The 12,916-nt window shown below is 33.8% G+C and overlaps 1 protein-coding gene across 7 annotated transcripts in view; it reads right to left on the reverse strand.

Annotated features, from left to right (window-relative positions):
- Positions 1 to 1,359: 1,359 nt before the first annotated feature.
- Positions 1,360 to 12,916, reverse strand: part of prkag2a (protein kinase, AMP-activated, gamma 2 non-catalytic subunit a) — a 77,328-nt gene continuing 65,771 nt past the window's right edge. For 2 of the 7 annotated variants that reach the window (XM_067377475.1, XM_067377477.1), the window contains exons 6-14: positions 10,522 to 10,580; positions 8,165 to 8,210; positions 8,017 to 8,071; positions 7,542 to 7,668; positions 6,860 to 7,025; positions 6,101 to 6,138; positions 5,868 to 6,014; positions 5,391 to 5,484; positions 1,370 to 2,904 (exon numbers count right to left, since the gene is read on the reverse strand). In XM_067377475.1, coding sequence (XP_067233576.1) covers positions 2,867 to 2,904; positions 5,391 to 5,484; positions 5,868 to 6,014; positions 6,101 to 6,138; positions 6,860 to 7,025; positions 7,542 to 7,668; positions 8,017 to 8,071; positions 8,165 to 8,210; positions 10,522 to 10,580 — 770 coding nt within the window. In that variant the 3' untranslated portion in view covers positions 1,370 to 2,866. Of the gene's footprint in view, positions 2,905 to 5,313; positions 5,485 to 5,867; positions 6,015 to 6,100; positions 6,139 to 6,859; positions 7,026 to 7,541; positions 7,669 to 8,016; positions 8,072 to 8,164; positions 8,211 to 10,521; positions 10,581 to 12,916 lie in introns of all 7 variants that reach the window. The other 5 variants (XR_010893746.1, XM_067377472.1, XM_067377473.1 and 2 more) reach the window with 5 other exon arrangements.

Here is a 12,916-nt window from a genome sequence, read left to right on the forward strand (position 1 = left end):
GTGCATTTTATGTATAAGTAGTTTGCTATATTGTTATAAAGATCTTGATTTACATTACAAGGTATCAGAATGTCATCGTACATTTTGGGCATATAAATAACAGCATATTTTTTGCTGTTTGGGCCTTTGTAGCTATTAAACTTTTTTTTTTTTTTCCTCGAGTGTGAGTGAGCTCCAAATTCATATCATACTATATGAGCCATAAGTATGGTGTCAAATATGAAACAAAACAAACCACATTTGCTAGCTTTTTTTATTTTATTTTTAAATATTTTCGTCTAAAAGTTCAATAAATAAATCAAAAATATATCTACTGACAGAAACCTCATCCAGAAGCCACAAGGTATTAAGACAAATAATAAATGCTATGCTACGTTGGCATTTTTTACTTTTTAGTACCTAAGAACAGCAATGTTTACTCAGAAATATTTCCTTGTGTCGGCGCAACTGGTAGGTCACGTGACCTGCCACGCCTGCCTCCAACTGGCAGCAGCTGTTGAATCCTGGCAAGATTTACCTCACTGCTGCATTTCAGTTTAAATTATTCTCATTTTAACTTTCAATTATTCAAATTTTAATACTTTATTAATATAAATAAAGAAAATGTTAATAAACAAACAATACTTTCGAATAAACTCTCACATTTACTGCCGCTATTTGAGGTAAATCAGACAGGATGGAAGGAGTATTTATGGGAAAACCCGGCACTAAAATTAAAGGGTTAGTTCGCTCAAAAATGAAAATTCTGTCATTTCTACTCACCCTCATGCCGTCACACACTTGTAAGACCTTCATTAGCCTAATCTTCGGTACACAAATTAAGATATTTTTGTTTAAATCCGATGCCTCAGTGAGGCCAATGACATTTCCTCTCTCAAGATCCATTAATGTACTAAAAAACATAGTTCATGCGAGTAAAGTGGTTCAATATTAATATTATAAAGCGACGAGAATATTTTAGTGATGGCCGATTTCAAAACACTGCTTCAGGAAGCTTCGGGGCGTTATGAGTCGCGCGTCGAATCATGATTCGGATCGCGCGCCAAACAGCTAACACGTGACTTTGGCGCTCCGAACAGCTGATTCGACACACTGATTCATAACGCTCTGAAACAGTGTTTTTAAATAGGCCATTACTATATAAGTCGTTTTTTTATTTATTTTTTTGGCGCACCAAAAATATTCTTGTCACTTTATAATATTAATATTGAACCACTGTACTCACATGAACTGATATAAATATGTTTCTAGTACCTTTATGGATCTTGAGAGAGGAAATGTCATTGCTGGCTATGCAGGCCTCACGGAGCTATCGGATTTCAACTAAAATATCTTAATTTGTGTTCCGAATGACAGAAATTTCATTTTTGGGTGAACTAACCCTTTAATAGTCAAATTACTGAATAAGTGTTTACAATTTTTCAAGAATAGGCCAAATGATTTTTGTTTCTTTTTGTTATTATTTGGAAAGTATAGGTCTACAACAAACAGCATCTCCAAGTGTATTTTTTTTACTAATCATCTTAATACAAGAAAAGTTTCAAAGACTTTTTTTTTATTATTTAACTGTAAAATAAAAGTAAATAAAGTACGATTATCCATTAGCATTCTCATGCCAGTGATGTGCATTTATCTCTGGACATTACTCTCTCATGACAACAGCACTAACAAATCTGAAAAACAAATAATGAGAACTTAAAATGATAATGTGAAATATTACAAACTACATTGAATACACAGAAAAATATACCGTTCTCTGGCACTTGTAGATCCTTCAGACAGAAACTCAGTGTGCGTGTACAGTACAATTGATACAAACAAGAATCAGTCACCTCATGGACAGAAAAAAAAAAAAGTGGGATTTTAAGGTTGAATTGCTTTTCAACATCAAGTTTTACTGCATAGGGGCTTAATAGTTCTTTCCATCTCACACTTAGATATCACTTTCAAAATTACAAAAGTGTTAAATATAAATAAATAAACATTTCAATTATCATTTACAGCATCATTTCAAAAACATCAAGAAAATAATGAACACCCAAAGTGAGGAAATGTAGAGAGCTCTGCAGTAAATACATTTAGTGACACACTAAAACCGCAAAAAAGGGGCTTTTGGTTTTTGTAACAACTGCGACATTCGCTTTGATATATTTAAACATTCAATTAATCTTGTTCTGTTGGCAACCAGTAGTGGGCGATAACTGCTGGACAGAAGGCACCATAGACAGATAGAGAGGAAACCATTTCTGTCTGCATTTACAAAGGGATTGTGGTGGAGAAAGGGAGCTGGAGGCTAAACGAAATATACAGCAGTTCCTAAATTCAGGAGGTGTACTCAAAAGTAGAAATATGTGAGCTGGGCTCATACGGCACGAGCTGAAAATCGTATATACACAAGGAGCAAACAGTCCTAACATGCACTGAATACTGAGATTATTACTGAATGCCCTGCAAAAGCACAGACACCCCCCTCCTAAAAGAGGCGATTATGGTACAGTCCATAGTCTGTGCGCAGACCACCGTTCAGACACCAGATGGCGTAGACTTAGGTCTAGCTAAAAGTATAGTTATCATAGTGTGCGTGCAGAAGCTTAGTGTGATATAATAGGCAGAGTTCACAGTATCCTTCTGAATAAGAGATGATCCACATTAATCGCCCCATGCGGCCACTACGTTCATCCGTATTTAAATAATAGACCAATTAACCAGTCTGTGTACTCTAAACCCCTTCTTTTGCCCTCCAACAGCACACATCTAGGTCAGGTTCCTTGGTTTCACTCTTTCATTCGGAGATGTGGCCCAAACTTGTTATCTCCGCTCCAGTCTGTGCCATCAACGTCACATGACTCAGCAATATCAGCACGCATCACTCCGTCTCTGCTTCGCTGTCCTTCCTGGTCATACCTGCAAAGGTAAGAGAGCAGATAATATGTAAACATAAGGTCTCTTTTTCGTTGCAGTACTGCTTATAACCACTAGTAGGCAGCTCATGACCATGCATCTTCAACCAGGGCTGCTCTGAGATCTGCCTTCCTGCCAAATTTACTTCCAACGTCCTTGATTTGCAGGTTCAGAGTGTTTTATATAAGTTGAAACTTGACTCTGCAGCAGGTTCAGAAATTAATTTTTCCATTAAAGGGATAGTTCACTCAAAAATGAAAATTCTGTCTTTAATTACTCGCTCTCATGTCGTTCCAAACCTACAGGAGTCATCTTCAAAACACAAATGAAGATTTATTTTGTCCCTCAACTGAACGTCTATTCACCCAAAACCGACGGGAAAAGAAATCAATATGAATTTAGCGGTTAAACCCAAGTCCTCTGAAGAGACATGATCTCTTTATACAATAAACATATTTAATTTAGGCTTTTATTCACATATAGCACTCAAATATGAGAATGAACCTCATTGGTTCTCATGCATCAAGCAAGCACGTATGAACTTCCGTTTACCATTCATGGTAGTTGTAATAAATTTAGTTAAATTGTTCGTTGCCCCCTTATCTTGAATTTAGGGAGCCTCAAGCTTCTGTTCATTTCCAACCCTTATTTGCAGGAAGGTCCATCTCCAGGAACAGGACTGTACCACTTTTGATCTATGCATACTATTTGCAATATTAGCAGCATCACATCTGCTACTTAGGATTCATAACACTTCACAGCAGCAATTAATATTCAGTGTTATAAATTCACAGCCAACAAGGCAGGCACCCAGCACAAAGTGACCTCTCAAAAGGAAATTCAGAAAGTTTTATCTTTCTGCCCAAATTGAGGGAAGCGTATTATATCCCACCATCTGATTTTGATTTAGAAGTCTGTCATACCTAGACTCCATTGGTTATACAGTTCTGCTCATAAGTTTACATACCCCTTGCAAATTATAAAATAAGAGGGATCATAAAAATGGTTAACTTTAAACACTGATCAGCGAATGTACAGTGGGCTGTTTACATTAATCTTGCATCATAAAAGCATTCTGAGGTGCAAGTACATTCTCAGATTCAGCCGAATGCACAGCCGCATTTCTTTGTGAGCATTTGAGCATGCAGTTAGACACTAGCCTGTAGCGCCATCTGCTGTTAAAAAAATAAGCTCAGAATCAATTTGAGAGAGAACTGCGATGCATTCGGAAACTCAGAATCGATCCACGAAATCGCGATGCATCGGTATATTGTCCCAGCCCTAATGAGGTTCATTTTCACATTGCACCAGCACGTTTGAGCTTCCTCAACAACCAATGAGGTTGGTTCTCACACATACTGGTTCTTTACCATATTTGAGTGATCTATGCATGTTCACTGATCAATTTTGATATGCGAAGAAAAGCCTAAATGAAATCTGTTCATCATATAAAGCGATCATGTCTTCAGAGGACTTGGATTAAACAGTTAAGATTCATGTGGATTTCTTTTACTATCCCTTTGTGAACATTTTGAAGCACCAGATTTTTGGGTGAATAGACTTTCAGTGGAGGGAAAGAAACCTCTCTCTCAAAATCTCTCATTAAAAATATCTTCGTTTTCCAATAATTAACGAATGTCTTATGGGTTTGGAACAACATGAGGGTGAGTAAATGATGACAGTATTTTCATTTTTGGGTGAACTATGTCATGCAGTCATGCAGAGAAGACCAACGGCCAAGGTCAAGAATTTTGTTAAATAATACATTACATTTCAGTTCGTTTTTCACCAAATCCTACTGTATACCCCCAGAACACTTGGAATATATGGCATTGGATCATTCTGTGATACTTTTTTAAAAAGGTTAATGCTGGTTGCTAGTCACTGCCATGTTTTTTTGTTCTTTTTTTATTCTCCTTTTGTGGCCCATAAAAGAAAGAAGGCTATACTTCATTAAAGCAACAAGGGTGAATTATCCCTTTAACATGTTGCGCATTCTTCAACGGGTATGTAAACTTATAAGCAGAACTATATAGTGATTGTACCGGAATGACCTACGACATTATGTGTGTGTGCATGTGCTGAAAGGACAGAGTGTGTGGTTGATATACTCCAGGACAATATCCATCAGCAGATGGGAGCCCTGCAGTGAGAGAGGCTCTGATGTACTGCATGTGTCATTAATCAAAATCATATGCGGTGAAATGTGGGCGTGCACACACACACAGGCCATCTTTTGCCATTTGCCCTCTGGAATCAAAGCCAATCATGTTCTGTGGTGAAAACAGAAAGTATAAGTTAGCACATGCCATTCTCGCACACATCACGAGCCAGGCAGCGGTCATGCATCGTTTTTGTGACCCCAGCAGCGGCAGCAGTGGCGGTGTGTCAGGCAACCTGTGTGTGTAGTACCTGTGGCTCGGGCGAGAGAGGTTGGGAGGAGGAAGGTCCTGGTGGAAATGAGCTTTAGGAATGCTGAGCATTTATACCTGCGGGGTTAAGAACGAGCGCCTGGAGGATGTCTGACAGAGAGACGATGCCCACGATGCTGCCGTTCTCATCCACCACCACCAGCCTGTGCACCTGATTGAGAAGAGAGAGACATGAGCATCTAGATCAGCCCTAGAGTATCTAGGACACCGAAAAGATCTAGAATATCCCATCTGTAGTAACCTAGAGTAGCTCTAAAATAAACTTATAAATGAACAATAAATTTGATTTGCCTATGAAGAGCTAGAGGAAATTTTGAAAATCTGCAAAAACTAGAGCATCTGCATATCTATTACCAAGATCTGCTCTAGAAAACATTACCAAGAGCAAGGGCAACTGTTGAATTTCTGTTTGCAAGAGAAGCTATATAATATCTTGTAACCAAGAGCGACTCTAGAACTAACTATTATAGAACTAACGATTTTTTGGTCATAATATCAATGTTGCAGATATATGAAGACTGTAGGAAAGCTCACCTCAGCCTTGACTATCCGATCCACTATAGTTTCCAGTGTCTCTAATCTGTTGCATTTCATGACCCCTTCAAAGTACTGTGACCTGTGCATCAGAGCCTGTGTCACACTAATGTCCAGGTTGTTGTACGTCTTTTCAGCAGCAAGATTCTACAAACACACAAAGATAATGAATGTCTGGTATATAGGTCAATCGTTTTTGCACAGTTAAGAAAATAAATACATTATATACTTACAATGACATCAAATTTGGAATAAATATCTACAACTTTTCCTGAAAGTAAAAAAAAAAAACAAAGAAAAAAGTCATTAAGTTTTAAATGAGTCAGTTTCATGAGTGTAAGAGTATAGAGTGCAACAGTTGGGTTCCTGAAGTAAAAACTTGATTCATTTTCTCCATAGGGAAACTGATTTATATATATTATATATATATATATATATATATATATATATTGAAACTTATAAACAATTTAAAATAATCATGCTTAACGGTGGAATTTGTGGTGAAAAACTGCATTATCCATGATGATGTATGAAAAATTACATAGTAGTTAAAGACACCTAATATAAAGAGGGACTAAAAAAATTCCTCTGCCTACTCCCATAAAACAATTCAAATTATGTAATTGAATTATGCAATCAAATTATGCAGTCTCCCTATGATCTTAAAATACGTAAATAATTGTATATGTATGCAGATTTTGCAAAAAAAACTAAAATATATTGTTTTTATATATATAACCAACATTTTTAAATGCATAGTTTTCTATTTCTCCATCGTTTTTAATTTGATTATGCTGTTCGCAATGCTTCATGGGATTGTAGTTCTTTCCCTCACTAAAGTACTTGTACCTTCACATTTTTGTCAATTTTCAAATACTTTTTTAAAATCTCTGTGGGAGAAATAAATGGAAAAGATACTTCCAGAACCAATGCTTTCACTGTTGCCATCTATTCAAATACACAATATCAGGCATTTTTCTTTTGAATTATACCTGACTCATCCACCACAGGCAGTGCTGACACTCTCCTCTCCACAAAGATGCTGAGTGCTTTGATGATTGGCGTGTCGGGGTGAATGAAGGCGATGTTGCTGTAGGTCCCGATGCTCAGCTCCTCCAGTGTCTGCTTCATAAAGGCGGGCTTTGGCATCTCACATACCTGAGACAAACAAATAAAAGCTACTGTGTCTGTTTTTGTATATTTCATAATTCACACTACATGAAAATGTATAGTAATTATATTGGCTGTCTGCACAGCCTTTGTCAATCAAAAAACAGAATTCTTAGTACATAAAGTGCATTTTATTTTTCCTTGCAGTGCAACATAAAAGCTGTATTGCTCAGACATCATAGTCTTTCTTTCAAAGGCTTTATGTGACATTTTCCTGAGAATGGAAGCAGTTTATTCTGTTGAGGTGTATAAAAGGCCATGGAATTGTGATTAGATAGATTACAAAAATTTAGAGACTGTTCTCTCTCCTCTTCATCTGTTCTACCCCTCCCTTCCTCTGCGCTTTTTCATCCTATTCATTCAGTTCCTTCCTCATTCACTCTAGAGGAAATGACTGGGCACTTTATTACAGCATCGGTTAAACCCCAAACACCACCAAAAAAAACAGCCAACAGAAATCTTACTAAATGCACAAAATATATACAAAGATATTGATAAACTTACAAACAGCTGAAGGAATTTCAGGATCCTTTTGTGCGTCAAAATGTAAAGTGCATTTCCACTGACGGGATCAATGACGGGCAACCGATGGATCTTGTTTTTGATCAGTGAATACACAGCATCAAATATGCTGAAAAACACATGATATAGAGACAGAGAAAGTCAATTTCACTGCAGTGACCTGAGGAACAGAAGGGCGACTTCAGAGAACCCTGATGAAATTCAGAATTTTGTTCTTCCAAGATGACGTGCGCTGAATAATTTATTACACTGAAAATATGAGCAAACAGCACAATTCTTACAGGAAAGGGCAATATATGAGAAGAAAAGGGTTTGTGGTTTACTAAAGGACCTCTAGCGGTTAACTACACTAATGTACTGTCAAAAGCTGCAGGGGAAAGATACAAATCCTCTACAGACTTCCCATTGAAAGGCAAAGAATAACATGCATGTTAACACAGAAATTAACTGCTCTTACCTTGCATCTGGAGATATGTTTACTAAAGGCTTAAATGTTTCTTGTAGATAAAGCTCTGTTGTAAACAAAAAATAAAAAATGTTAATAAAAAATAAATAAAACATTTAAAAAACAAACCAAAAAAAAAAACCCTCTGAAAATTTCTTACCTCTCCACGTCTCAATTTTATGCTCCTCAAGCTCATAGATTTGTACCTGAACCAAAAAAAAAAAGACTTATTACTCAAATTACATTCACATTATAATAAAATTCTCATAGTATAATAAAATCATAAATGTATCACAGTATAAAAAAATCATAAATGTATCAATTGAAAAATATGTATTATTGTATTTAAATATTTTTTATTACATAACATTATTATAATATGGTATACAATTATTAAAATGCATATATAAATTATAAGTTACATATAATAGCAACTGTTAATACATATTTATAAAAATAATAATAATAATAATAATAATAATATGACAGGAATCATATTTAAGTATTATTATTCCATAAAATTATTATAAATGATTAGTATACAATTATTAAATAGTATATATTTAAATTATATGTTAAATACAATAGCAATATGTAAATGTTAATACATATTATAACAATAATAGTAATTATTATCATTATTATTATTATATTTATCATTAATCATTTTATGTATTAATATTTAGTTATAATAATAATAATAATAATAATAACAACATTTATTTGAATTTTAATACATTTTATATCTATCTCAGGGGCGTTTCCAAGGGAGGCAAGGCCTCCTCAAAAAATAAATAAATAAATAAAATAAGATGAGAAAATAAGCCAAATAACAAATAAAACAACACAAATATTACAAATTATGACATTAAAAAGAGCACAAGTCACTAGTATTTCTTAAGGAACACTGCCCAACAGCGACACCTACAGGTAAAGTTACACAAAGGAGTCATGCCTCCCTTTGCTCTCATAGAAAACCATAGAAAATCATTAGACATAATCATAAACAGATATTACCACTTTATGTCACGCCAAAATCAAACTTGAAATGGACTGAAAGCGTGATGACTGCTGGGTTTTTTAGTGCAATCAGCTTGGTGAAATTAAAAATACATCTTCGTGTCAGTGACAGACGGTGTTTACGGAGCATAACTGATGATTCTAAATAGCCTAAGTTGACTATTAAAAAGAAAAACATCAATACACAAATAAAATATATTGTTTAAATTATTATTGCCTTTAGTTATTATTTTGGAATGAATGTAATTTAACATTTTGCTAAATGTAATAGCAAAATGTAACTTAATACGCATTTCTAATAGAAAATATTATCATTATGTAGATGAGCATGTTTTATAATAAATAATGGTAACACTACAATAAGGTCTCATTTGTTAACATTAGTAAAGTATTATCTAACAATGAGCAATACATTTGTATTTATTAGTATGTATCAGCATTAATTAATCTTTGTTAATTTTAGTTAAAAATACAGTTGTTCATTGTTTGATCTGGTTAGTTCACAGTGCATTAACTAATGTTAACAAATTCAACTTTTGATTTTAATAATGTATTAGTAAATGCTGAAATTATCATTAACTAAGATAATAAATGCTGTAGAAGTATTGTTCATTTTTAGTTCATGTTGACTAAACAAGTTAACTAATGTTATCTAAAGAAACCTCACTGTAAAGTGTTACCTAGGGCTGCACAACGATTAATCGTGATTAATCGTTTGCAAAATAAAAGTCTACGCTATGGAATATATGTGTGTGTTCTGTGAATAATAATTATGTATATATAAATACAAGCACATGCATGTATACATTTAAGAAATATATACATGTATAAATAAATATACATAGTTATATATATATATTTTATATTACATATAAATATAAATATTTTATATATAAATATAAAAAAAAAAATCATAGAGTCTATTTGAGATTATTGTCAGTATGTAGCATATGCACATGAAGATAAATAATTAAGCCACAGCTGTGCTTTCCCTCCAAGCGCAGGAAGAAGCTTTACAGCATTCTCAACTACTTCCTGTCTCTGTAGAATAGAACTGATGGGGCGTTTCGTTTCCGAATAATTGAGAGAGGATGTTGCTTTTATTCAAAGTGATTAGTGGTTTCTTTGCTGTTGAATAAATTCACAAGACTCTATATATGAATACTGATGAGCAGGAAGAGAGGTTGTACAGCGGCTGTGAATTATATTGTAAGCAACTCTTTGCATGAGCAATTATTGGCACAAAAGACAGCAACAAACACTGAGGTGTTTCTGGAATGACAGACTCTGCCATGTCTGTGTTCAGGATCACACTGAGCTCAGGAGTCAGCAAAATGTATAAAAAAATTAATTAATGAATGGTTGAATAACTAAAAATAATATGGTATTTCTTATCACAATGGAGTCTGAAATTGAGAGTATGTTTCAAGTCTAAGAGTTCAGCTTTTCTGCTAAAAACTAGAAATAAAGTAACATAAGAAAGAGTGCATTACGTACCATGGGTGATTTGTAGTATCTGTGAAGTATGTTGATGAAGTCTGTGATGGTTAGCATGCCTGCAAAGAAACAAGAAAGACATTAAAACACCCATAAACACTAAAAAGAGATTGTACGAGAGCATGGGGTCTCTGATATCAGTTTCACTTCACCAAGTATAATGGAGTTCAGTGAGAAGGGAAGTACTCCATGGGCATTATGCCAGCCATGAGCTAAAAAAAAAAATAAAAATAAAAAAAAAAATGTCATATAGCACCTAAACACTATTCATCCACACAGATGAACATGACACCGGAGGAGACAGTAGGTCAACATCAGTGTGCTGTGTCCTAGAGAAGAGTCACATATGAGGGATGACTGTTAACTGAGAGGACAGTATTTACATTACATAAACCCTGGCAGCAGACTGCTGGAGATTGTGGCTAAATCAGTGCCGGAGGAAAGCAGAGAGAGTTTCTGAGACGCTCACAACGCCAATGTAATCAGTCTGTTGATTAAAAGGTGATGAAGGGCGTATTTTTATCTGCTCATGTCAAGCCGACCCACATTGTGGCCTCAGTCTAAATCAGCAAGAGAAGAAATGAGGGATTGTGGCGCTTCAGGACTTGAGCAGTGGTAGAGACCCGGCGGAAGTAGAAGGTCATCCGGGGACATTTTTCCTACTGTTTTCGGACATACTACTTTGTTGGCATATTGTTCTTCGCATACTATATAGCAGTGAAGTATTCGATTTCGGACACAGTGCTGGTCTAGATGGTGTCAGTCCAATAAATGTACTTTATATTCTAATCCCTAGAGTTGGTAGATCTGATTTTATTTTTGTGAACTGGAGCGTTTAGACTGTTTGATTAAATACATAAGTTCACAGTACTGATTAACAGTACTGATTTGTTTCAGTCATCATTCAAGTGCTTGCAGAAAACCATATGCAGCATTGTTTGGTTTGTGAACAAATTGTTATTAATTTCTTTGAATGGGTCAAATCAATATGCAAAGCATTTGTTAAACACTTGTAAGATCTTTCAGAGTAAAAGTGTGAGGTAGTAAAAAAAAAAAAAAAAAGCTGGAATCAAATAAATAATATATTTATAAAAAAAATTCTATGTACATATATTAAGAACAATATTTAAAATATCTGAGTAAATATTTATTTACTTAGCTTTTTAAATATTGTTTATATATATATATATATATATATATATTAATTATATATATATATATATATATATATATATATATATATATATATATATATATATATATATATATATATATATTATATATATATATTATATATATTATATATATATAAAAAAAATTTTTTTTATAAATATATTATATTTTCATAGTTAGGTTTTATATATGAATATATAGATATTTAGTCTGCTAAATGATTAAATGTAAATGTAGTTAAATAAATATATATATATATATATATATATATATAATTTAAAAATTAAATCTGATTTAATTTATAGACTATAAAAACTGCATAAAATGAAGTTCCTAAATGATAGAATGTTTCAAATATTGTTTATGATTCACCCACCTTAATTTTATACAGTTCATAATGCATTTAAAAAAAAAATTGTGCAGAATTGAAAAGTGTTAAATAAATAATGTTTATTTATCTTATTTAATGTTATTATTTTTATTATTTTTGTATTATTATTTGAAAATAATGTAATTAATAAAACACATACGTTAATTTAATTATTTTATTGCATTTATAAAAAAAAGTTCAGTTAAGTTTCTATATAGGTTTCTATCCATCTTACAGTTTCATACTATTTTTATGAGTGATTCACAAACACTGCAAATCAGTTTGACTTAATAAAGAAATAATGTATATGTTATTTATCCATTTAACTCTCAAACAAACGTTTATACTGTCAAGTGATTCACAAACGTTTAGTGAATCAGTTCGACCGAATCAAAACCGGTTCACAAGAACAATCAGCACACAAATCTGACATCACTAGTTCATTAAGTCTCATAAAGGAAGTGCACAGTACTCAACTGACAGTGTAGATTTACAGAACAGCACTATATTCCATTGATTGTCATGCAAATTATTCATTTTTCAGCTGAAGAGGTTTTTATAAGCAGGTGCTGGACCCGTAGTGATGATTGAGTTAAGACAGAGAGTCCTAAAGGAGCTCTAAGAGGTGAGAGGTTTCAAAACCCGGCTAATTAATATCAGAGCGAGTAGATGGTGACAGAATTTCATTTTTATGTGAACTATCTCTTTAATAAATACTGTATTTGTGCCGGAGCCTGCAGTAAGGTAAGTGACTCAGCACTTCAGACACACTCAAACGGCCCTTTATCAACACTGAGGGGCTTATGGTAGACCAGCACAGATCAGCAGCCTGGGGAGAACAAGCAAATCTAG

Source organism: Chanodichthys erythropterus, chromosome 23 (genome assembly GCF_024489055.1).
Source record: "Chanodichthys erythropterus isolate Z2021 chromosome 23, ASM2448905v1, whole genome shotgun sequence".
Taxonomy (NCBI): domain Eukaryota; kingdom Metazoa; phylum Chordata; class Actinopteri; order Cypriniformes; family Xenocyprididae; genus Chanodichthys; species Chanodichthys erythropterus.